This window comes from Cetorhinus maximus, chromosome 13 (assembly GCF_964194155.1).
Source record: "Cetorhinus maximus chromosome 13, sCetMax3.hap1.1, whole genome shotgun sequence".
Taxonomy (NCBI): Eukaryota; Metazoa; Chordata; class Chondrichthyes; order Lamniformes; family Cetorhinidae; genus Cetorhinus; species Cetorhinus maximus.
Window position 1 is genome coordinate 35,815,934 of NC_135891.1, and position 27,004 is coordinate 35,842,937.

The 27,004-nt window shown below is 41.6% G+C and overlaps 1 protein-coding gene across 3 annotated transcripts in view; it reads left to right on the forward strand.

Annotated features, from left to right (window-relative positions):
* Nucleotides 1-27,004, forward strand: part of LOC144688544 (extracellular sulfatase Sulf-2-like) — a 351,599-nt gene that overhangs the window by 254,230 nt on the left and 70,365 nt on the right. For all 3 annotated transcript variants that reach the window (XM_078555259.1, XM_078555258.1, XM_078555260.1), the window contains 2 exons: nucleotides 15,679-15,848; nucleotides 26,735-26,885. In XM_078555259.1, the coding sequence (XP_078411385.1) occupies nucleotides 15,679-15,848; nucleotides 26,735-26,885 (321 nt within the window). The remainder of the gene's footprint in view (nucleotides 1-15,678; nucleotides 15,849-26,734; nucleotides 26,886-27,004) is intronic.

Below are 27,004 nucleotides of genomic sequence, written 5' to 3' on the forward strand. Positions count from 1 at the left end.
AATAAATCACTAAATATACCAGAAATACTAGATAAATATGAATTAAAATAACACTGAATCACCCAAACAAGACCTAAGTGCCATAGCTTCTATGTCTCAGCCACAGCACTCCTGAATATCAGCTTAACTATTTGCTTGCTTTCCTTTCCCACTCTGTATCTCTCTCTCCCTCTTCTTTCTCACTCTGTCTCTCTCTCCCTCTCCTTTTCCACCCTCTTTCTCTCTCTCTCTTTTTCCACTCTCTCTTTCCGCCCCCCCCCCCACCTTTCCAACCCTGTATTTCTCCCCCTCCTATCCCACTCTATCTTTCTGTCTCTCTCTCCTTTCCTACTGTCTCTATCCATTTCCTCTCTCTAGCCAACTCTCAGCCTGCACCGGGGCCCAGAGCCTGGAACCCTCTCCGACAGTCTGCAGCGGGTCAAGCCCCTGTCCCGGGCCACGGATTGAGCCAAGGCAGGGAGGGGTTGCCACCATGGACTGAGCTGGGGGTCCTGTACCCTCCAACCAACCAACCCCTTCCCCGCCCCTGGGTTACTCGCACTTCACAACCCGATTGGCAGCTTCCAAGCTGCCATGGCACCTCTTCGAGTAGTGGTGGCTGGGTCAGGCTCCCTGCCCTGCACTCCTGCTCCTGGATCTCGGGCCTCGCTCTCCCACCACAGCTTTGGTCTCTGATGACAGCGGCAGTGGCTCTGGCATCAGGACATGGTGGTCACCATTCCAGAGTGTAGTGTTGGGGGCGGAGGGGGGCGGGGGTGGGGGCGGGGTGTGGGGTGCACAGAGTGCAAACGATGTTAAAGCATAAATGGCAACATAAATTGGAAAATCAGTCCCTAAAGAATAAACAATGTTAAAACGAAATTACTTGAAGTGGGGCAAATTAAAGCGAGGACTTACTGTACATCCAATCTCCACCCTTTTGTAGATTTTAAACTGGATTGGAAGTGGAGATGGACACCTTGTAATAACCATCACCCTGATCACAGAAAGAGGCTTGACTGGCAGAATGATTTCCATTGGGATCGTTGTCATTTCTAGTCTCATTGTTCCCACTGAAATGTATTCCTACGTGAAGCCGGTATAATTGCTTGCCAGGATCTGGTCCTGCTGCAAATCTACAGAGATCAGTTTTCTTGCACAGAACAATCAATTTGCCTTTAGGAAACCAGCAAATACAAAATGAGAGATTAAAAACAAATTAAGACCTTATACAGCTGTCCTAGTTACATTGCAGAAATTTACATCCCACCGGTGTAGAAGCAAGTGCCCAGTTGTACCAAAAATGTCTCAAGCATTCACTGTAAAATTGATAGTGCCGCTGACTCTGGCTTTTGGTATGGGGCAGACAGAAATTCTGTTCTGCCCTAGTTATAACCCTAAAGCCCTCCTGAAGAACTTCACCAAACTGTTTAAACAATTGAAGCAGGTAAATGCAAATATTCAATTTTAACTAAATGCCTCAGCATGAGGGTGAAATGAAATTAAATGGCTATGTGTTATATTTAGAAAACAGCATGAGGAATTCATACCGGAAGCGTAATGTCTATATACATTTCACAAAACAACTAAATGAAATTTAAGTAATTAACTGCCCAACAAATTTTCTTGCTTTAGTCACCTAAGCTGGGCTCTTTTCCTTATTCACATTAGAACTGCTGACACTGAGCTATAAATGTATTTGTACTTATGCAGTGACCCCATTATTAAGGAGAAAATTTAAAAATAAACTGAAATGGGATCAGTGCACCAAAATTTGTGACAGTGTTACTGTCCCACCTCCAATCATGTGGTAGTTTTCTCTGAACACAGTGGGACCTCATTATTACAAAGCTCTTCCTCAAATTCTACAAAAGACCAGCTGGAAATAATGCCTGCCTTGTATCCCGCTTTACATCTCATATTTATTAAGATGCCATGAATTTCCCATATAAAATAATAGTCAGGAATGTTATTTATTTTTCCAGACAGGAGTGACCTGCGTGTTTATCACAAGTGAAGTCAAAATTATATTTTCCTTTCAGCATAAATTCTTCCATTTATTGTTTGCTTTCCCTCTTCACTTGAGCAAGCTTTTCCATGACTTACTTGTCTAATTACTGCTGTCAGTCTGTGTAATGTCGACAAAATGGGCTGATAGCACCATAAGATTGGAAACAGCAGTACTGCACAAAGCCAAATTTCTTGGCAATTGTTCGAGAGATGCAAGAACATTTTGGATAAAAGTTTATCTACATTATTTAAATATGATGTTTTAACCCAAGAGGCAACCTTAATTTGTTAGGGGAAAAATAAAAATCTGTTGGGCACTTCTCTCATTTGCAAATTCATAAACTCAAAGTAATGAACATTTTTGTATCATATATATGCACAACACTTTCTCAGCACATTTGTATATACAGCTTAGACAGTGTTACAGTTTCTCTTTGCTGCGCAGAAAGACTTCTTAAATAAAGTTAAACCTTTTTCCATATGTCTGCCACCTGTTGAAAACAATGGTAATCCTGTTTTTGCTTTATTTTCACCACTTTTGAAGCTGCTGATGTTTAGACTTAAGAACAGTAGCACTGGTGGCCTTGGTAACTGTGTGTTTTACAGTTAATGAAGAAGTTATCTTTTTTAAAAATTACTGAAATGAAAAAAAAAACACTGAAACTTGATCCAAGACACTAGAGAACATGCTGAAGAAACCCATGGAATCAGATTTGGATGAAAAGACAATTTTAACAGTTAAAATTACCATGCAGTTAATGCATTCATGGGATTGTTGGGGGAAAATGGCTGCTGCTATTCAATATTCTTATTATAAATGTAGGAAAATATGGAGGAACTTATAGTTGGCTACATTTACAGTCCAAGTTGTAGATCTCATGATTGCAGGAAAACCGTGGTCCAATATCAACCATGGAGCATCCAGGGAACAGAATCCTCAAGTCAAAAACAAAAACAAAAATACCTGGAAAAACTCATCAGGTCTGGCAGCATCGGTGGAGAGGAGCACAGTTGACATTTCGAGTCCTCATGACCCTTCAACATAACTAAGTAAAAATAGAAAAGGGGTGAAATATAAGCTGGTTTAAGGGGTGGGAGGGTATTGGGACAAGAAGAGCTAGGTAGAGGGCCAGTGATAGGTGGAGATAATCAAAAGATGTCACAGACAAAAGGACAAAGAAGTGTTGAAGGTGGTGATATTATCTAAAGGAATGTGCTAATTAAGGGTAGAAAGCAGGACAAGCAAGGTACAGATAGCCCTAGTGGGGGTGGGGTGGGGTGAAGGAATCTAAAAAGGTTAAACGGTAGAGATAAATGGAAATAGGTGGGAAAAGAAAAATCTATATAAATTATTGGAAAAAACAAAAAGGAGGGGGAAAAAATGGAAAGGGGGTGGGGATAGAGGCGAGAGTTCATTATCTAAAATTGTTGAACTCAATATTCAGTCCGGAAGGCTGTAAAGTGCCTAGTCGGAAGATGAGGTGCTGTTCCTCCAGTTTGCGTTGAGCTTCACTGGAACAATGCAGCAAGCCAAGGACGGACATGTGGGCATGAGAGCAGGGTGGAGTGTTGAAATGGCAAGCGACAGGGAGGTCTGGGTAATGCTTGCGGACAGACCGAAGGTGTTCTGCAAATCAGTCACCCTGTCTGCGTTTGGTCTCTCCAATGTAGAGGAAACCGCATTGGGAGCAACAAATGCAGTAGACTAAATTGAGGGAAGTGCAAGTGAAATGCTGCTTCACTTGAAAAGAGTGTTTGGGCCCTTGGATGGTGAGGAGAGGGGAAGTGAAGGGGCAGGTGTTGCATCTTCTGCCGTTGCATGGGAAGGTGCCGTGGGAGGGGGTTGAGGTGTAGTGGGTGATGGAGGAGTGGACCAGGGTGTCACGGAGTAAACGATCCCTACGGAATGCCGCCGGGGGGGTGAAGGGAAGATGTGTTTGGTGATGGCATCATACTGGAGTTGACGGAAATGGCAGAGGATGATCCTTTGAATGCGGAGGCTGGTGGGGTGATAAGTGAGGAAAAGGGGGACCCTATCATGTTTCTAGGAGGACGAGGAAGCTGTGAGGGCGCTTGCGCGGGAGATGGGCCGGACAGGGTAGTTGAGGGCCCTGTCAACTACCATGGGTGGAAAACCTCGGTTAAGGAAGAAGGAGGTCATGTCAGAGGAACTGTTTTTGAAAGTAGCATCATCAGAACATATGCGACGGAAGCAAAGGAACTGAGAGAATGGGATGGAGTCCTTACAGGAAGCGGGGTGTGAGGAGCTGTAGTCGAGGTAGCTGTGGGAGTTGGTAGGCTTGTAATGGATATTGGTGGACAGTCTATCACCAGAAATTGAGACAGAGAGGTCAAGGAAGGGAAGGGAAGCCTCAGAGATGGACCATGTGAATATGATGGAGGGGTGGAAATTGGAAGCAAAATTAATCAATTTTTCCAGGTCCTGATGAGAGCATAAAGCAGCACCGAAGTAATCATCGATGTACCGGTTCTGTTGAAGGGTCATGAGGACTCGAAACATCAACTGTGCTCTTCTCCACCGATGCTGCCAGACCTGCTGAGTTTTTCCAGGTACTTTTGTTTTTGTTTTTGTTTTGGATTTCCAGCATCTGCAGTTCTTTGCTTTTAGAATCCTCAAGTCACTCTTCTCCTACTGGTTACTTCAGTCATATATATAGAATACCACAGTAAAAATGATTGCTTTTACAAATTATGGTGTGCATGCCTGTGTCTAAATACATATGTTTGACTATAGGTATTTACTGAAGTTATTCAAAATATATAAAGATTAACCAAAACTGGTAGATATAGAGTTCAGACATCATCTGACAGTAGCTATATTGTGACCATGCAATTGACTGTCAGGTAGTGCATGCATGTATTTCTTAATCTTACTGGATCACAGATGGTAATGTCTGCTTCTTCAGAACATTAAAGACTCAATGCTAAATTAATTAAGTACCAAGACTTCCAACAGATGGTCTGAAGACTTTACAAACCTGACTTCACATTGGACTGGGGTTATATTCCACATGGTATGTAACCCAAGCAATAGCCTCCTGAAAGGCATTTTGCACATTTGACTTTCATGCACTCAGGAGTCAAATCAGAGCCTGACCATTGAGAGTTATATTGATATTTGTTGCTGAGATGTGCCTAATACCGCAACTATGGCAGTGGCAGTATAACTCTAGTCTTGTCCTATGTGGCATTACAGCTTACAACTACTTCAACCGCAACTTAATTTGTACTGCAGATTTTCAGAACCACAGTGGGTGTGGAGAAAAATGATTAATGCCCTACATTTCAGCACTAAAATATAGGTCAGTGAAAGTAACTGCTGCATTATTTAGCACAATTGCATGCACAGTCCTTTTAAAAATCTGGGGGAAAACATGCACATGGTAGGCGTCTTCAGTTCAAATTAACTATTAGGATAAGACAGCATAGCTGAACTATTTAAGTGATGTCTTTAAAGGTGCATGCATTCATGAAGAAGGTATTTAATTAACCTGATTACTTTTTTGATACAACCAGTGGTGTATATTTATAAGCAAAAGTTTTCACAATATTATTTGCTGGACAAGGTTGTCTTTCATTTACAGTTTTCTCATCTGGTTGATGTGTTGGGAGTAAAATGAAAACAATAATCACAGTTTATCTCCTAAAACTTGAATATTAGTTTTCTTCATCTAGTTGGCACCCTTTGGAAACTCCATCTGTAAATGTAGGGGTCAGGCTACATATGAATACATATGACACACAGCTCTATCATTTGTTTTATTCATTTACGTCACTGGCAAGGCCAGCATTTATTGCCTATGTCTATACAACTGAGTGGCTTGATAAGATATTTCAGAAGACAGTTAAAAGTCAACCAAATTACTGTGGTTCTGGAGTCACAGACTTAGTAAGCACTGTTGTATGTTGGTTTTGACTGGCTAAGGAACGATAGTGGAGACATAGCATTGTCTAAACAATAACTCTTTATTGGATGAACATAACTATTTACAGATATACAAGACTAGGTGTTACTCAGTCTGAGTCATGAGCATTTTCCTTTTAGACCCCAGGTCATGTGACTCTAACTTACACCATGATGTGGGCAGTACTGTTTCTCCAGCCCCATTCATTCAACCTTAAGCCTGAACACCCTTATACTACATTCCTCCCTCAAATCTTTTTCAAAATATCTTTTACATTTATATTTATGACCTACCCCTTCTCCCACCAAGCCTCTGACTTCATAGGTTTAATCAAACTGGAGACTTCACGATTCTTCATGATTATGTCCTTGTGAGGCTTGGAAGATCGGTAATCCCCCCTTGGACTCTTAGCTTTGACTCGGTTAGTCTTCAGTAAGAGTTGCAGTGTATTTGGACTGTCAATATCTGGTTCTCCAAATGTATAATGGAGGGTTCTCTTATCTGGATCTAGACTTGATCCTTTTTTTCCTCTCCTTGCTATTGTACCTCTCTCGATCCATTATTTCTCTCTCATGGTTGGATTTAATGTGTTTATTCTTTTCTTTATATTTACTATATTCTCTATTCTTGTTTGTTGAGTTGACTCTAACTAGCCAGGGTTTGCTAGCCACAGTTCTTTATCGGACAAGACTGTTAGATTTGCTCCTGTATCCAGTTTGAAATTAGTAATGTGTCTATTTAACACAAATGTTCACATTCTAGAAAGTGTATCCTGGAATTTTGATCTCGCCTAGGAAACATTGTTGTTCCTCTTTTTGGTGAGACTCCACAATTTCATTAACGGTCTTGTGGACAAAGACTCTCTCATGATCCTCTGTGTATCTAGGGGTTTTAGTTCCGCATATCTTTCCAAAGTATCCCAACCTTTAACAATGAAAATATTATGTACTACTTATATTATGTAGTACTTGCAGGACACTGTTTGTGCCTGTGAGGCTTTTTGGTGCCATAGCGCTGGCATAGTTTAATGGCATCTTGAGCTTTTGTTCCAAAATGTCTTTTTTGCCTCGGAGTGTCTTTGGCATTCTTTTGTTTAATAAGCTGCACCATCATTGGGGGATTTCTAAACCAAGGTTTGTCTTCACCTTTTAGTATGACTCTATTGTGCCGACAGACCTCTGATTGTCTGACTAACTGTATCACCTTCTTCAAAGTTAAGTCTTCTTTGGATTGTAGGAGGGCAGAAAGTTACCCCGACTATGATGCGGATTCGTATCATCTCAGATTTAAGATCATCATATTCACAACCTTTAACCAGTTGGTACAGGTCATTGATAAAGGTATCTAATGGTTAACCAGGTTTCTGGACATTTTTGTTAAGCTTGGCTCATTCTAATACCTTGTTATTCCATAGGTTAAAGCAATTATCAAAAGCTTTTATGACCTCTTCGAATTTGTCTGATGTTTCATTAATGCCTTGTTTTTTTTTATTCTTTCATTGGATGTAGGCATCACTGGTGCCCATTTATTGCCCATCCCTAATTGCCCCTGAGAAATCTTTCTATCACATCATCAGCAATGGCTCCAATAAAGTACAATAATGTATTGACTTGTTCAGTCTCTGACTTATTGTTTAATCCGATGCAATTCTGAACCCTAAAAATCTCTTTCTCCAAACTGCCCAATTCTATATCTGATCTGCCCCTTCCATGTGCCCAAATCAGTCTGGCAAAGTGAATTTAGAATTCATAGCTATTTTAAGCTCCTAGGAAGTTTGCCTGGAATTTTTTAACTTCTTTTGTAAAGTTGGAACTTTCCCACACTGATCAGGCTTTTTCTGATACATGCTACAATTGCTCACCCTCTTTGATAATCATTCCTAAATTTTGCAAAATTTTGAAACTGGTCTCAGTTTCAGTTCATTGCTTTCCTCCTGTTGGGGAATCATTTTCAGCAGGCAATTTTTTTTTCAATTGTTGCCACATGTTCACTACATGTAATTGCGCTGACCTTGGACTAAGGCTGCAGGGTATATCGATCCATGCTCATTGAAATTGAATTTCTCCCAGTGCTGCTTGCTTATTGCACCATTAAACTGAAGATTTTGAAGCCTTTTTCATGGTTTGCTCACCCTTTCTCGATTGTCGCCAGGTTCTTGACTCTGCTGCTGGATCAAAATTTTTTACGGACCACCACATGCTGTGGTATAGCCTTTTGTAAGTTGATTTCTTCTCTGCTTCTCAGCCTCCACATCTCCTATGGAGCTCTCCTGGCAATTTTTAACTGTCTTATGGAAGTCTTCAGTTTTGGTGCCCTGTTTTCAGGACAGACTTCCAAACTTTGCTAAAGTTGCTTTTTTTAAGATTTTGGGGCCCTTCACTGCTGCCACCATGTTGTGTGTTGGTTTTGGCGGGATAAGGAACAGCAGCCGAGACATAGATATGTCTGAACAGTAACTGTTTATTGGATGAATATAACTATTTACAGGATATACAAGACTAGGTGTTACTCAGTCTGAATCATAAATTTTCCTTCTAAGCTCCTAGTCATGCGACTCTTGTACATCATCATGTGGGCGGAATTGCTTCTCCAGTCCCACACATTAACTCTTTCAGCCCTGAACACCCTAATACTACAAGGACATTAGATTTCCTTCCCTAAAGGACATCAGTGAACCTGTTTTTCTAGGACAATCCAGTAGTTGTATGGTCACCATTATTGATACCAGCTTTATTCCAGGCTTAGTTAATAAACTATTCCCCAGCTCATGGGATTTGAGCTCATGTCTCCAGATCCTTAGTCCAGGCCTCTGAATTACTAATCCAGTAACATAACCACTGTGCTATCGTACCCCTCCACTATCTTTCTCAACACCTACCCTGCTTCTGTACTATTAGCTTGGAAGAGTCTGAACTTGTCCCAGCCATAAACTTTGTGCTCTTGCCCCTGACTCCACCTACCCCCTCAACCATTATCTTAGGGTGAACCAAACCATCACCCCTTGCTTGAACAGCTTTAGTTTTCAAATCCGAAATGTTCATCCTTGTGTTTAAATAACTTCATGGTCCCGCTCCTCCCTATCTCTGTAACCATCTTTATCCTTATCCCCATACTCTCTGGTCCTCTGACTTTGACAACTTGTATATTCCACTTGGCTTTACCCCACCATTGGCCATGATTTCACTGTTTGAGTCCCACATTCTAGAATTCCATCCCATAATCACTCTGTCTCGCCACCACCTCCTCCTCCTCTAAGAAATTTGTCAAAACCCAGCTATTAGTCAGCCTTCTCAATAGCTTCGCTTTCGATCAATATCCATTTTCTGATAATACCCCTGTGAAGTACCTTGGGATATTTTTCTTCATTAAAGGTGTATGAATGCAAGTTATTGTTGTTTAGAAGGTGATGACTGATGCTTGAAATATTGGAAGGACTAATGGAAGAAAATTTATCAAAAGCAAAGTAAATAATTCAGCAGTTGTTTACCCTACTAACATCTACCAGGTTATTTTTCTGGGTTATATACCTTGCTAACACTGTCAGTTTTTATTTTCACTTGGTTAAATACTTTTCTAACTGCCAGGTTTTTTCAAGTCGTCAACGTTATGAGATTGTAAACTTGATATTTCAGGATGACACAAAGTGTTTAATTTCTTGCAAGGATACATTTTTTGTTAATTGAACAGCTGCAAAACCAGGAGTTAATTCCATTGAATTCCATGATAAGTTTGAAAGTGACATATTCCAATCACAAACAAGAATCTTAAACCTAAACAAAGCCAATTACATAGGTGTGAGAGGTGAACTGGCTAAGGTTAATTGGGTAAATTGACTAAAAGGTATGGACGTAAATGAACAGTGGGAAACATTTAAAGAAACAGTTCAAAATGTTCAATAAAAATACATTCCATTGAAAAACAAAAACTCAACAAAAAAGACCCATCCGTGGCTCACTCAGGAAGTTAAGGACAGTATTAGATTAAAAGAAGAGGTTTAAAATGTTGCAAAAGAAAACAGTAGCAAGTCTGAGGATTGGGAGTGTTTTAGAGACCAGCAGAGGGCACTAAAAAGTCGATAAAAAGGGAAACACGAGAATATGAGAGTAAACTAGCCAGGAATATATAAACAGATTGTAAGAGCTTTTATAAGTATATAAAGAGGAAGAGAGTAGCTAAAGTAAACATTAGACCCTCAGAAGCAGAGACAGGAGAAGTTATCATGGAGAATGAGGAAATAGCATGTTGAATATTTTTTGTATGTCTTCACAGTAGATGACATAAGTTTCATACCAGCAATCAACAGTATCCTGGGGGCTAAAAAGATTGAGGAAATTAATATCAGCAGAGAAAAAGTATTGGTCAAACTTGAAGGATTCAAATCTGACCAATGGCCTACACCCTAGGCCTCTAAAAGAGATAGCTGCAGAGATAGTGGATGTGCTGGCTATGATTTTCCAAAATTCCTTAAGTTCGGCCACAATCCCATTAACTGGAAGTTGGCATATGTTACACCGCTTTTCAAGAAAGGAGGGAGAGAGAAAACGGCGAACTACAGGCCGGTTAGCCTCACATTAATTTTTGGGATAATGCTGGTTATTAAGCAAGTCTTGACAATGCACTTAGAAAAGCATAGGATGATTAGAACAAGTCAAATGATTTTACTAAAGGGAAATGCTGTTTGACAAATCTATTAGTGTTTTTTTGAGGATGTAACTAGTAAGGTAGATAAAGGGGAACCAGTAATTGTAGTATATCTGGTTTTCCAAAAGGCATTTGTTAAGGTGCCACACAAAAGTTTAATTGGCAAGATAAGACCTCATGGAGTTGGGGTAGTATTTTGGGAGGATTGGTTAATGGGTAGAAAGCGGAGAATGGGCATAAACTGAGCTTTTTCAAGTTGGCAGGCTGTGAATAGTAGAGTGCTGCAAGGATCAGTGCTGGGGCCTCAACTATTTACAAGCTATATTAGACTTAGATGAAGAGATAGAGAGTAATGTATCAAAGTTTGCTGATGGTACCAATCTAGGTAGGAAGGTAAGCTGTGGGGAGGACACAGAGGCTGCAAAGAGATATAGACAGGTTAAGAGAGTGGGCAACAAGATGGCAGATGGAGTATAATGTGGGGAATTGTGAAATTATTCATTTTGCTCATAAGAATAGAAAAGCAGAATATTGTTTTAAAAAGTGTGAAACTTGTAAGTGTTGATGTTCAAAGAGACCTGACTGTGCTTGTACAAGGAATGCAGAAAGTTAGCATACAGGTGCAACAAGCAGTTAAGAAGGCAAGTGGGGGTTGCAAAATTCTAGCTGACCTTTTAAACCATCCCAGCCCGCCACACCTACCTCCCCCTCCAAAATCCTGTGCAGCTGCGACTGATAAATGGCCACAGTTGCAGCTTCAGGCTGCCCTCTGGAGGGGTTCCTCCACAATGGCACTCTGGCAGCTGTGGCCAGTTCTACTGAAGAAACGTTATAAGATTCGAAAGGGTGTCTCCATCTTCAGGCGGCCCCTCTCCATCTTACATCCAGTAGCTCCCATCTCTGATGGTGAGGCTGCCACTTTCTCAGTGCTGGAGAGCCTCCTGTTGGCCTTCCACTCTCTGGAGCCCACCACCGAACTTAGTTAGATGGTGAGTGAACACTCTGGCTACTAATTGACCATCTCTTCCAAAATCACATTGGGTGTAAAATACCAACACAAACGCAAGACCGGGACCCAGGAATGCACCTGACGTCAGAGTCCTGATCCTGGAATAAAAATTCTGCCCAATATGTCTATATCAGTCATCTGTTTGCTATTTTAACCCAGGTGTCGTCCTGTTTATTTTAAAAAGGTCTTAAAAACTCTTAAATTCTCCATTGTTCCCAGCTACCAAATATCTCCAATCATCCCCCTTGGTCCAAACTCGTAAAACATGTTTTTGCCTCATAACTGCATTCCTGACTCTCTCAATAGTGTCTCCTCCTACAGCCACCTTAGACCAACCTCTGAAACTTCATCCCTGAGCTTCCCTGCCACCTCCTTATCTGCCTTCAGAAACTTCCTAAGACTCACCTCTACCTCTTCCTTGTTATGTTCTAATTTCCTCCTTGGTGTGCACTCATCATCCATTACAGAGTTTCTGACCTTATTCAATACAAACGAGGTTGGATGTAGCAGCAGTATTGAAGGAAAACCAGATCTTGGGAATTATTGGCAGAGGATAGAGCACAAATCCCAGGGGGTGATACGAAGTCTGTAGAAGACACTGGTATGACTACATCTGGTGTGTACTGTGTACAATTCTGGTTGCCATACTGCAGCAAGAATATCCAGCCACTGGTGTGGTGGAAAAAAAATGGCAATCACACTGATACCTGGGATTGATTTTTCAATCACCCATGGGAGCGGGCATGCTTTGAAAATAGTGCTCCTGGATAATGTGTCAGTGCCCCTTCAAAGCAAGGGCTGGGGGCAGCCAGGAACCCACTTGTCTCCAATTAATTGTCCATTAGTTAAGGAGCTTGTTAACAGTCTGGGGAGGGCCAGAAAGTGATTTTCATATCACAGATCACCGAACTCAAACTGTCTGGTGTTACAGCACATCTGTCGGGTACACTGTCGGGAGCCACCAAGTAATGTATTTTCTGAGGAAAGATTTTTGGCAATAAGTGTTATGGCCTCAGATTGGGTGCAGTACCTTTGCTTTGGCTGTTTTGCCACTTCTCTGCGCAGTGAGGTTGTTGATCCTCTGATGTCCTTCCTCCTCTATTCTGCAAGACAACAACAGGCCCCATCATGGCTGCCATCTGCATTTGAGGATTCTGCTCAGCATCAGCTCCCACCTCCTGGCATCGCTCGGCACCAGTAGTTGGCTGCCAAGCGCTCCACCGGCCAAAATAGGGGATCTGCATATGAAGATGGTGCTGTGTGAACGATACAGGTGTGGCGCAGAGTCAGGACCTGGAAATCCTTCCCTAGTCTGAGCAATGAAGACAGCATTAACAATCTGGAGTTGTTTTCTCTGGTGAAGGGAAGGCTGAGAAGAGATATTATGCAGTATTCAAAATTCCGAAGGAAATAGGTCATTTGAAACATGAGAAAATGTCTGGGAATAACATGAATTTGAGAGACCAGGGACAAGAGCTGAAGCTTATGAGGAAAAGTGCAGGCAACTTAAAGTTAATATTGGGTACACAATTCACTGTTCTTTATATATTTCTCATGGTGCAATTTAACGCCCTACAAAAAAAATACATGCCCAATATTTTCCCAGACTTTTTACACCAATGATATCTCTGAAATATAACTTTTCCCTTAAAATGTCCATTCGAGTGGGAGGCTCCTTTATTCCAAATCTTGGCTGGTACTTTGACCCATCCTCATAAACGCACAACATGTGGAGCTCGGTACTCAGGCCTTGATCCAGATTCCAGCACAAAAACTTGGCTTACTTAAAGCAAGAGACCTCAAACGTACCTTTTGGTCTCTGCTGCAGTTGTGTCTAAGAAATTTGAAGTCAGATCCAGTCCCAGTAAACATTAAAAACATCTCTAAAGAGAGATGTTTTCTTCGCCTTTCCTAATCCTAATTTGCAAGGGATGTACAAGGAATCTCACCTAACCACCTTTCAAGAAGACTAAATAAAGTAAATCAACCTAAATTAGAATACATTACACAAAGAGTGAGTATACTAGGAATTAACAATATTAGATGATAATTAACAGAATGGTATCCTGCTATCAAAGCATCTTTCAAAAATATTGTCTGGATTTTATGGCCCTCCACCAAAGTACTTGAAGGTGAGGGGGGGGAGGGCTTGTAAAATGCAGCGTGTGGCCTGCCCACCACCATCCCACTGCCCCAACCTGTCTCCCATTTTACAGGAAACAGTGGAGGCCTCGGGTGGCCCACTTGCTATTTGGCCTATCGTGGCCCTTAAGACCCTTACTGAGAATAATAAATGGCCACAAATACCTCATCTCACCCCCACTGCTATTTTACCTGTGGTAAGGGGAGACCCAGACCAAGCTAGTAGCCTGGCATATTTTACTGGACGTGATGGTGTTGGACAAGAAGGGGGACCTCTTTTTTTTTGGGGGGTGTCCTCTGTGTCCATCAGAGGCAACCCCCACAACATGGTCATATGCCCACTTAACCATCCTCCTGGCCTCTCAAACCCAGCCCCCCAACCCCCTCACTCTGTCCTGCCAGCCAGGCTGTGCTGATACTCCGGACTTACTTTCAGCCCAGTTTCCATAACCTCCACTTTTCTGGCTGTAGTCCGGGCAGTGGCTACTGCTCAAACCTGGCACTGCTGGGACTACAGAGCTGCCAGCCAATCAGGTTGACCAGCAGCTCTCTAAGGCAGGACTTCCTCCCCAGATGGGTGCGGAAGTCTCACCCTGAGCCAATTAATGCCACCAAGGATAAAATGGCTGCGGGGCAATTGTTTTTTTTTGTGCATGGGCTCCCAACCGACATTTTAGTCAGCGGGCGGGGGTGTTGGTGGGCTGCAGGGAACCTGGCTCCGTGGATAAACCAGCCCATTGTTGTTGCTGATGGCTAAATTTAAACAACAATGTCTAATAATTGGATGAAGAATAATTCACGTAGCTGCTTTACAGGAACTACCATGGGAAACCTGCAAAGGAGAATGACGAGGTGGAAAATCTTTCATTGATTTTCAGAGTAAAATGTATCAGTTGTGGCTGATGTATAACTGGGGCTACGGAAGCAAAAGCAGCCAAATTGGCCTGGTTTCATTTGATTAATAGGGAGCATACAGACTATATATTCAATTCCTTAATAGTTCAAATGATAGAGAAGGAAAGTGACAGCCGAAATGGTGGATTATTATGTAATGTAAAGGATGGTACAGGTATAGCAGTCTATAGAAAGGACAGGAATGATGAGGATTCTGATGATCTGCAGAAGCAGCTGAGGTTCACTGTTTTTGAGGTTTGTAAGTGTCTTGAGTAATATGATAACTGAGATCTTTAGGAGAAAAATAAGCTTTCTACAAGCCAAATTCAAAATATCTGCTGATACAAAACTACAGCAAATGTTCTCCTTAGTGTTAGAAACACAGTACAACAAGGTGTTTTACTGTTAATATGAGAGGGATCTAGGTGATCCCTCTCTACCTCCTTGATATTCATCCATTGCTTTCAAAAATATTGCAAACTCTGTGACTGTAGATAAGAGGATATGGGAAAGGGCAGGGCAGGGTTAGTGTGGACAGCTCTAGTCAAAGATCTAACATTATCAATGGACCAAATTACCTCCCTTGTGCTCTAACTTCTACAATTCTTCAAAAAGAAAGGGTTAAAAATCATTTTCAAACTTATTTCCCTTCCCATCTACACTGTCATCAATATAGCAAAGCAGAGTGAGCAAATATCAGCAACTTCTAGCAATAGAACATGTCAGCTTCATTAACTGCACTGGAATTCTAACTGGTTTACATTACTTAAATGATTCCTATGGTTCTAGATAAGAATATTCTTCAGGCACTTCAGCTCAAATGGTCTGTTTGGAGCAAGAATGCACTAATTAAAATGTAATTCAATATAAGAGTGATTTCATATATTACATATAGAATTCAACATAACTCAATATAATTAGAATTATTATCGCCCTGTTTTTTTCTCTGATGGAAGCTATTTTTCAATTAACATATTGCAAGAAGTTTTGAAACTGAGAATTTCCTTATTGTGCTTTGTTCAAAAAATGTTTCTTTATAAATTTAACGCTTAATGCATCATACTTCTGTTTTGATAGGATTACCTGACAGATTTGATGACAAATGACAGCATCAATTACTTTAAATTATCCAAGAAGATTTATCCACACAGACCGGTTATGCTGTTGCTCAGTCATGCAGCACCCCATGGCCCTGAGGACTCAGCTCCACAATTCTCCAACCTCTTCCCCAATGCTTCCCAGCACATGTGAGTGTTAACAATGTTATAATTCAGTCTTGTAACCATTCATGAGGTGCAGCAGGCAGTTCTCTTATTTAGACCTTCAAGCAACTCACAAGCAGTCCACTGTAGATTTGGGCTAAGGCTGGTTCTCTAATGTGGTTCATTGAGGAAATAGAGTTTATGTTATGTTGTGGTACTGAGTTATGAAGACCAGCAAGGCCCCAGGTTCATCCACAAAATTGTTGAGCTAGTCAGTCTCTCCTGCAGTGAAGTGGTGGGGAATTTTAGCAGAGGAAAGATCTTTCTTTGAAATCAGTGATTCCTTCTGGAAGCATACCTGCATGGAAACCATTTGGGAATAGGGATAAATGACTGGGGTAGCCGCCATGGTATAAAATTGCACAGAACCTTGTCTATTTTTTTGCAAGAAGAACTTAACTTGGATAAGGTATTGAAGGGGCCACCCCTACTTGTGAAACAATGTTCCAAGAATGGGTGGCTACCTGCAGGAAGGGAGAGGTAAAAGAGAAAATTAGAGAGTATATTAGGGGCAAAGAGCTATTTAAAACAGTAAATGATTTCAAGTGCGTTTAAAATATTCATGTCTCATCCAATCATTTAAAACTTGCTGTTGAATTGATGTCAAAGGAACAGTTTGGCTTGTTTTTAGAAATAGCAATTTCTCAATTAACACCTGGTCATATAATCTAGGCCAAATAGAAGCAATCAGGGAGTTCCTTTCCTCTGGCTTCTGTATAAAATCTCTTTGTGATAACTCAATGCTTCTCCCTTTTATTTTAAGCATTTATTAAGTGCTCCAATGTGGAGCACAATTTTTTATGCGCAATTTCAGCACCAGTGTGATGAAACCCTTTGACTATTTAGGAAATCTGTCAATATTTTTACTTTCAATAGGTTTTATCAAAAATACACGACTAACAAACTTACCAATGCATCAGGTTTCCCATATGATCCATGGTAAATGGACCTGTTATCACATATCCCTCAGCAGAAAGCACTTTGGAATGGAGATGATCCTGTGCAAAGAGATAGAAGATTATCTGAGTGTCTAAGTGCAAATAATTGTACCCAAAATCCTTATACATAAGAGCAACCTAATTTAATTTTTGCTAAAATTTCGAAAATCAAGCCTGCAGCTTGGGTGGCTTTCAATCAAGATTCAAAATCTTTTTAAATGTTCATATTTCTTTCATTAATGCAAATCTCGGAAATATAAAATCCTCCATATTTGGTTATGTTGTTTTATTCTGTAAGGGAATCGTATCACTGATAATTTGAGGAAACCATGATCACAATACTTATAGGGAAGGTGGGACAATGTGGGAAAGACTGAAAATAGCCTGGCAAGTTGGAGGTCAACAGCTGAGGCTCAGGGAGCAGGAGAGAGAGATTAGTCAACAGCATTACAATGGGAGAGGCCGGAGAGCATGGCAGGAGGGAGAGAGGTGACTGCAAGCAGCAAGAAGGAGGCCAAAGACTTCCTTGAGGGACTCCAGGAGAGCATCCCTGCCCTTTAATAGCTCTGGAAAAGGCGCTTATCTCGGAGACCTGGTACTATACCTGCTTCCATTTCACTGTCAGGTTTTCTGACCCCAGGGAAACCTACGCAGCGACAATGAATTTTAAATTGGCCTCCCAATTGCACAGTGGGCGTTGAACTTAAATCTGTTAATGAAATGCCCTGTCTCTTCACAGTGGGACAGTTGGACACCATGATATCTGCCACCATAAGAAAAGGCAGTGGGCATGTGTGCAGTGTATTGGAGGCATGTTCCTCATATTTAACTCATTGAACCATCTCTCCTGCCTGTCATGTGGGGAGGTGTCCATGAGTGTTGTAAGCATTATACCTAAGGACCCGGATTTTATGGTCCCTCCCGCCCGACAGGATATTACGGTCCCACTGAACTGAATGGAGATTTAAATGGCCACATCTGCCAGCAGGGCCATAAAATCCTGGCCAAAGTTATGGAAAGCGAGTCACTTACTAAGTGAGAGGGGATTATCTGTCACACAGCAATTTGTTTCAATTCTAAGTGCTACACCTATCAACATCATGCCAGTTCTATAAGCTAATAAAATCTTTTGTCTGTTAGCAGCACCTTGAACGGGTCAGTTTATGTAATACAGCCTGAACTTGAGCCACATGTTTGTACTGTCTGATAAGCTTTGACATGTCAGTGCAAATGGATGCTTGTATTAAATCCACCTCCATATGTCAAAAACCATACATTCAAGGCAGCGAGTAGGTGGTCATCTTTATGTCATAATGTACACCAAGTTATCCAAGGAGTCCGCTAGTATAGGTCATGGGGCAGCAGAAAAGCTGGCGTGATAATATTGCTGGGATGATTCGGAATGAGCTTTTGGATGCCAGTAAGAAATTGACATCTGAATGATGGCTTTGCAGTGTTACTGCCACTCGAAAGTCCATGCATGGATATGTTCCGATTTAGTGGGACTGTGCTGCTTATAATGTTGAGACACTTTACTAATGCTCATCTTTGTATTTGGAACAAAATTGCCTTTGCTACATCTGTGAGCACAGTGGATGTTGCACATGCAGACAAACAGATTTGTTGAACATACTACCTGCTGGGGAGATGAGGAAAGTGACGGGTGGTAGGAAGAAGCAGTTTATACTGGCAGGCATCCACTTGTTTCAATCTGTACCAGTGTTAGATTTACCATTGAGGTGGGCCCTGTTTATGTCGGTGCCAAGTTGGAATTAATCCTGATCATTTATACTTTCATTTTTTTGGTGTTGAATTTCTTCTCTGAAGGCATTCAGTTGAAGTGTGGTTTTATGAGTGCCACTCTCTCAGTAAAGATACTATTTACTATTGTTATATAGCCCAGACAGTGAGTTTCAGCAAGTTATCCAGCAGTAGATTAGGATCATTGGACAACAACATGACTCAGCTTGTCTATGTCAAACCATACACATTTTAGCTAGGGTTTGATGTTTTGCTAAAGAAGTGAAAAAGTTGACCAATGTTTCCCCTCTCTAAGTCAGGTATTTACAACAATTTTAACACCCATAACACTATCCAACTGAGAACAGCTAACTAAGCAGAAACAATGAAACAAGAATTCAAATCTGGACCTTCCCAGTCTATATGGTTCAGCTATTTACTGGATAAATTTACTGAGGCAGGTTCAATTGAGGCATTCAAGAGGGCATTGGATGATTATTTAAATAGAAACAATGCGCAGGGTTACGGGAAAAAGGCAGGAGATTGGCTCTAAGTTAAAATGCTCAGAGCCGGTGCAGACACAATGGGCCAAATGGCCTCCTTCTACACCGTAACAATTCTGTTATTCTGTAACTATCTCAACTAGGATCTCCCTAACCTGCTGAGCCATTAGGGGAACCCAGCTTTTATTTTATGGTATCAATCATTTTAAGGTATGATTTAGTCTATATGAGGTGTTGGTGGTGTGTTACAGATCATTCAGGAAGTCCAATTTACTGTGGCAACATGCATTTTTTACATGCAGGTTGTAGTCTGGATAGTGATGCTAGAGGTTGCAACTTGTTTTCTGTCATATAGATGCCCAGGAATCTCCCACTTTTACCACCTGCCATTGCATGTGTTGGAAGGATTTGCAAGTTTATAATCAACCTGTTTGGACACGTTAATGAACACACCTTTCTTAGTCATCAAGTCCTGGAGTGAGATTTGAACCTGGAGCGTCTGGCTTAGAGGCAAGGACGCTACCCACTGTGCCACAAGGCCTCCCTCTGTGAGGTAAAGAGTGGCAAAACTGGAGTCAAATAATGTGATAAATGAGGTCAGCTTGGCTTGAATTGTGTTGTTACCTTTTATACTGAGTCAAAATTAAGGCTAACAATAATTTGGTGGTACAGATATTTGTAAAAGTACTTTTTGGAGCTATGACAATAAATGAACTTGAGAATAGCCTTACACATTGTAATTATCAAGACATTCTTAAAAGTAAAACAGAAGACAAATAGAATGGGTAGAAGTCTATAATAAAAGATGGAAGATATATTCGTTTTTTTAAGAAAGGAGCACAGCCAGATTGCACTGGGTTATTAAGAGGATTAGAAGAAACCTAAAAGCAAGCAGCCATCATTCTGTTCCTCGCAGATAGCAGCCACTTAGTACCTATTGGACAGGACCAATGTCTGCAAGACTTCCTTCACTGTTTTCTTTGGAGAGGAGAAGGCTAAGAGGAGACTTGATAGAGGTTTTCAAAATCATGACGGGCCTGGACAGAGTAGATAGGGAGAAATTGTTCCCGCTCGTAAACGGATCGAGAACCAGAGGGCACAGTTTTAAATTGTTTTCCAAAAGAAGCAATTGTGAGGCGAGAAAAATCTTTTTCACTCAGCGAGTAGTTAGGGTTTGGAATGCACAGTTGGAAGTGTGGTGGAGGCAGGTTCAATTGAGGCATTCAAGAGGGCATTGGATGATTATTTAAATAGAAACAATGTGCAGGGTTACGGGGAAAAGGCAGGAGATTGGCTGGCTCTAAGTTAAAATGCTCAGAGCCGGTGCAGACACAATGGTCCAAATGGCCTCCTTCTACACTGTAACAATTCTGTTATTCTGTAACTATCTCAACTAGGATCTCCCTAACCTGCTGACTGATAGTCACACTCCCCCTCCTGCACATGAGCTTTTCTCTGAGGCTTGACTATACTCTGAAGAAAACCTTTCAAAAAACTCTCCCTCTGCCTTGTGTATCAGATTGTCTCTAACCTGACCTCCAATTCAATTACTCTGAATTGGAGGGACTTAAGACAGAGACATTTCCTGCAGTTGTGGCATTCCAGGGCTGTCCTGTTGTCCATCCGTTCCAACATACTGTGGGTAGAATCTTGTGAAGCTCCCAAGGGAGGAAACAAGGTGGGCTTAATTGAGCGGAAGGCAAAATGGCAACTTCTTAACAGCAGCAGGAACCTCTTTTTAATACATTAGCACATCATGCATGCTCATTAAAACACAGTTTTAACAGATTACATTGTACCTTTGGAATTAAGTATGAGGCATACATGAAACACATGCCTTCAGATTTGTGACTGGTAAAAGGTGGTGTGTAGCAGGCGAGGTAATCTTCTTGGTGGATTTGGAGTGAGCTTGTAAGGGAGCTTTGAACCAAGTGAAGGGAGGCATTAACAGATTGAGATCGGGTGGCGGCTGTGAAAGGGAAATGGAGCATGCCTAACTGAGAGAGGGAGCTGATTGGCAGCCCTACGAAGTCTCATAGGGAACAGAGGGAGGGAGCTGGACAAAACAGGGAAGGTCTAACATTGAGTTAGTGACAGCATCACATGGGGATCATTAGTATTCAAACCCTGTAAATACCACCACATGCTCCTGTTTACAAAAAGCAACTGAGATCACTTTAGTGATATAAAGCCAATCATAAACCAACTTTTACTTAGAAACAGAAGGATGACTAGAAATTATCCTTTGTGTAAGACTTGGTTTCCTACTATACCTAACATCACTCGACCAGGTCGAGCCTAAAATAGTGCGGGATGACGTCAGGTGAGCGTCCCGACATCATACCGTGCTTGCACGATATTTTGGTCGGTGGGCACAAACAAAAGTCAGAGGTACGCCTGCCAACAATTAAGAAGGCGTAATGCCCTTTAAAGTTCTAATTGTCCCCAATTTTTCGTGGTCCGTCCAACTTTACGTTTGGCGGATGGGTGAATCTGCCAGGCGGACTTTGCATTTTTGATGAAACCCTCATTCAAGGGCGGGATGAGTTTTCTGTTATTAAATTTTTAAAAAATATTTGGACAGAATTTTCATCATCCATATGTACTGATTCTGATGCATGAACAGTTTTTTCGGTATTTTAAAATCTTTATTGATTGTTTTTAAATTCTCTATCTCCCTGAGGCAGCTCTCTGCCTTCAGGGAACTTTCGTTCAACGCTCTCTCGCGCCTGCGCTGACATCAGCTCTTGCTCCCACCCCGGCAGCCCTGAACATTTCAGCGCGCGTCTCACACTGGCTGGCCCTTTATTTCAACCAGCGTGAAATCACGGTTGGGGGGTGCCGATTGTGGTCGGCGGGTCTGTTCCCCAGCTGCTCCAGGGACCTCCAAACTAAGAATCCTGCCCTATTATTCAAGGATTGGCTGACCAAGCTGTCAATCAGAGCCACCACTTGAATCATTTGCAACAGCCTCCAACGCCCCATCCTTTCTATAGAGTCTATGGCAACTAAATTGTATGTTTGGATAAATCCCCAATCGTGGAATAAAAACATTTTTAGCATAAAAGCTCCAGGATATGTGCTGGATGACTCCCATTGCCTGAAAACTAATATGGACGGCAAGAATTCACATTTCTAATGGCTTATCTGTTCTTCCAACATAATTTTCTTCTTTTATGGGATGTGGATGTCACTGGTGAGGTCAGCATTTGTTGCCCATCCTTAATTACCCTTGAACTGAGTGATCTGTTAGGCTATTTCAGAGGGCAGTCAAAAGCCAACCACATTGCTGTGGGTCTGGAGTCACATGCAGACCAGACCAGGTAAGGAGGGCAGATTTCCTCCCCTAAAGGACATTAGTGAACCAGATGCGTTTTTACAAGAATTGATGATAACTTCAGGATTGACTAGCTTTATATGTTAGATTTAGTAATTAAATTTTAAATTCCACCAGCTGCCATGGTGAGATTTGAACCCTTGTCCCCTGTGTATTAGCCTGGGCCTCTGGGTTACTGGTCAATTACATTACCACTACACCAAAATCTCCCCAAGATTGTCTGAATCAATATTGTTCCTGTCTTAATCAACATTCCTGGACTGACTTATTTCTTTCTGGGAGATAGCTCTTTGAGAACTGATTTGACTTTATATCAGTAAGATAGTGAACGAGAATTGATTTTAGCTGGTAAAAGCACAGTATCTGCTGTTTGTTAGATTTGTTTTTGCCAGTTGAATTTCCTTGAGTTCTTTGCATGCTACAAAATGGAGCATGGAAATCGAGTGCCCTACAGGGCAGCTGGAATCTGTAAGATCAGGGAACAACTAAGTATTTCCTTAACAAATAAAATCAAAGAATTGTTAATGAGCAGCACAAAGTCGAAACCAGGAACTATAAATTAGTATGGTGAAATGGTCAAATCGGGTTTAAAACAAACAAAGTAAAGAGAGGGAAAGAAAGATTGGATTAAGTCAGAGAGTGATAAGAAAGATGGAAGAAAAAGTAAAAAAGAGTATTCCATTTTTTCTTTTTTTTAAATCTCCAGCAACAATTAAAAACTGAAAGAATGACACTCAACACTTAACAACACTTAATTTTCAGTGCCAAAGAGGTTGTTTGACAGTAATTAAGGCCTGGATTTTCTGGCCCTGTGTGGGTGGGACCCGCTGTGGGTGAGGCGGCACCCCAGCCAGAAGACTTGTGGCAGGACCAGAAGGTCACGGCAGCGGGCAGGTTTGGAAAATCCCGCCATAAGACTTATAACCCCATTAAATAGAGTACTTAGGCTGAAACAGGCGAGCTGTAATATTCTGTGGTGAGTTTAGTCCATATCTATGATTGTTCAATACATTTGAATGGGGAATTAGTCAGTAAGCTAGCGTTTTCAATCAGCTTACAGTGGAGTAGTGTCTCTCAGTCAGCAATTCCTGGGGCTGGATTTTATGAGGTGCATTGTTCCCTGCGCAGCACCCCCACACACACTCCCCCCCCCCACCACCTCCCCACCAAACTAAAATGTTATTCAGGAGCCCACCCACCATAAAGCTGGCTATCCCACAGCCATTTTATGCTTGGTAGGCCAATAATTGGCTCAGGGCAAGATTTCTGCCGCAATCTGATTGGCTGGCAGTTCTGTAGTACCAGCAGTCCCAGGTTCAAGCAGTAGCTGACTGCCGAAGAAGAGGATATGGAGGCCTTACAGAAGGTAAGTCTGGGGTATCAGCAGCATTTGACTGGCAGGCCCCAGCAAGTGGGTTCAAGCATGGGTCTAGGTATAAACAAAGAAAATTCACAAAATTCACAAGGAGAATGCTGATGATTTGACGTCAATGGACACCTTTTAAAAAAGCACAATCGATATGTTTTGAGTAAAAAGTTGAAGTGTTAGACATTAACAATGCTAAATGATTTTCTTCTTCCAGCAAAGTGAAAAAGAAAATAAATGATGTTTCATTAAAGTTTCATTTCAACAAGAGGTGTGAAAGGGACTCTGAGCTGAAATAATTAGGTATTGACTTTGCATGGGAAAGAATTGATGGACAAATATTTTTTCTCAGTCTAGATTTTCTTTTATGTTCTTTATTTCATCATTTAGCATGTCTTATGTGCCTTAATGTCATTCTGATTTTTAGAATATCTTTGTTAATATCCTTTGATGTTGTAAAGACATGTATTGATCTTGCCTTGTGTGTCAGAAACCTAAGTTAATTTTCAATAGCTGTCACATAGCTGTTTGTCTTTTAATGATCTGTGCTCCTGTTATAATCTATCACTGCAACTGGTCATTTCTTTATACATCCTTGCATGTTTCATAAATGCATATATTCACAAATATCAATCATCAGAATAGAGCATTCTCTAGCCTGATACAAATACAGCAGACTGCCTGTCTATCTATATCTGCCATGTCTCACTATGCATCTACATATATTTTTCATTATCTGTTTCTCTCTGCCTATCTCAGTAGCTATTATGCCATCCATCTCATTTATATATCTCACTATCTAATTTTGCATGTTTAACTATCTATCACTCATTATCTGCCTGTCTATATCTAACTACTTCTCTATCAACTCTATCTTTATGTACCTAGGTATCTCTCTATCTATGTATGCATCTATTTTTATGCCGATCTATCCCAAATGTGAGTAAAGTAGGTGCCTGAAAAAAATTAGATCAAAAATTATACTTGAACCATATTCCAGGGAAATTTAAGGACCGATTTTAACTTGTCCTCAGATGCCAAGAATGGAGCAGACAGATGGCTAACCTGACAGCAGGACGTGTTCGTAATATGTTTCCAATGCATTCCTCCACCTTCCCAACCACCACCACCACTCCCCACCCCCCCACCACCACCCCCCTCCCCACCCCCACCCCCACCCCCCGCCCCACCACTCCTCAACCCATCCTGGCTCTAATCACCATCATCTTAACTTGTCTGAATTTAGGCAGAGGAAGATTTCCCATCCCAGGTGAACTGGAGAATAATTTAAATGGTGGTTGCATTCTCAAACCCTCCAGCTGAGGACCTTTTCCATGGCTCGCCCCCAGTGTCTGACCCCATTAATTGTCACCCTCACTTGCCAGTGGACATCAACCTTGTTAGCTTTGGGTGGGAGTCAGATGAGCTTCGCTGCAGCTACCGTATTCCTGATTCCTGCCCTGTGCTAACATTGGGACTCTGGTCTTGAACTAGGTGGTTAAAACTGTACATTCCGTACACAGGGCGAACTTAGTGAACATTTAGGGCAGCATTTTCCCCCCGCCGGGGTGGGGATTGTGCGGCAGCGGGGTTCTGTGGGAGTGGGCGCGAGCGGGTGGGTTCCCAATCAGCACCCCCACTTGGGGGCGCAGCGCCATTTTACATGGGGGAGCCAATTAAGGCCCGCCCAGCATGATGTCCCCCTGGAAGTGCTGTGCGCTCCCTGTGCGGGCGGGAAGGGATTGCCTGAGCTCAGAGTGCAGCATGCGCGCGAAAGAGTGCACAGATCTCCCTGAGGCAAAGTGCTGCCTCAGGGAGATCGGCTCAAGATTCAAACTTTCATTAAAGGCAGAAAAAAATATTCCTGACATGTCCCCTCATGTGACGCTGTCACATGAGCTGGGACATGTCAATTTTTTTTATTCAAACATTTTATACAAATTTTAAATCCCTCATGAAACCTCATCCCACCCGTGGATGAGGTTTCATGTTTTTTCTGAAGGCCGTCTGGGCTCTTCGCCTGCCCGCCAACCTTAAGGTTGGACGGGCAGGTCCATTAATCATTTAAATTACTTTTTTAATGGCCTTAATAGGCTTTTGACAGTTTTGCGGGCACGCAGCTGATTTGGCTGCATGCCCAACAAACTGAAAATCTAAATGATGCGGGGTGACGTCGGGACGCACACCCGGCGTCACCCCATGTCATTTTACACGTCGACGAGCGGGCCCCACACCCCCCTCCCCCCCACCCCGCTTGCCGACTGGAAGATGCAGCCCCTACAAATGCACAGGTTAATTAGGGTGTTAGGGTTTGACAGGATAGATTTGTAAAAGGCAAGCCATAGTAGATTGTTGTTGAATTCTTTGCAGCGTGTTCCAGAGGAAATAGATAAAGGTAATTCAATTGATGTTAGAAATGTGCATTTTCAGAAGACACATAAAAGATGTTGAAAATTGAGTCATGTGGTGTAAAAGAGAATGTAACTAAATAGAGAGAGTGAATGCTAGAAATCAGAAAACGCAGTAGGAGTAAATGAATGTATTTGAATTGGCAGGATGTAAATAGTGGTATCCCATTGAGATTTGTGTTAGAACCTCTGTTATTATCTATTTATGTAAATAATTCCGGCACAGGCACAAATTTTCTGATGAAACTGAATATGTTGTCATGGCAAACGGCAAAGAAATAATGCAAACGAATGCAGCTAGGGCATGGACATGTTAACAGATTAGGCAGCAAATACAGTTCACGTTACATTTTTGGGAGAAGAACAGTGAAGGGGGCAGGGGACCAAATTCTAAAAGTTAAATATGTGAAGAAAGTGGAGGAACAAAAATCCAGAGATGTAAATACACTGATCTTAAAAATGGGAGTGCCGGGATTAAAGGTGATCAAAAAGGGAAGGGATCTAGCTATCTATCTACTTAACTAACCCCAATCTGTAGAAATCTTTATGATCAATGCATTTTTAAAATTACATCTGCAGCACCCCCAGCTATAATTATGCACCCAATCCAGACAAGCACTGGATCATGAGGTATACTGGCCCAATGAAGCCCATCCACATGGAGTTCACTAACATGCTACAGAGGAAGCGGCTGCAGACTTTAATGTCCGTGGATGAATCAATGGAAAAGGTACGTTTAGAGGTTTAGAGTACAATTACAAATGCGTTAATATTGAAACAATTTTATTTTTTGACCACACAGCCATTCTGAAAATTACCAATTCAAACAATATAGGTGTTGTGTTTACT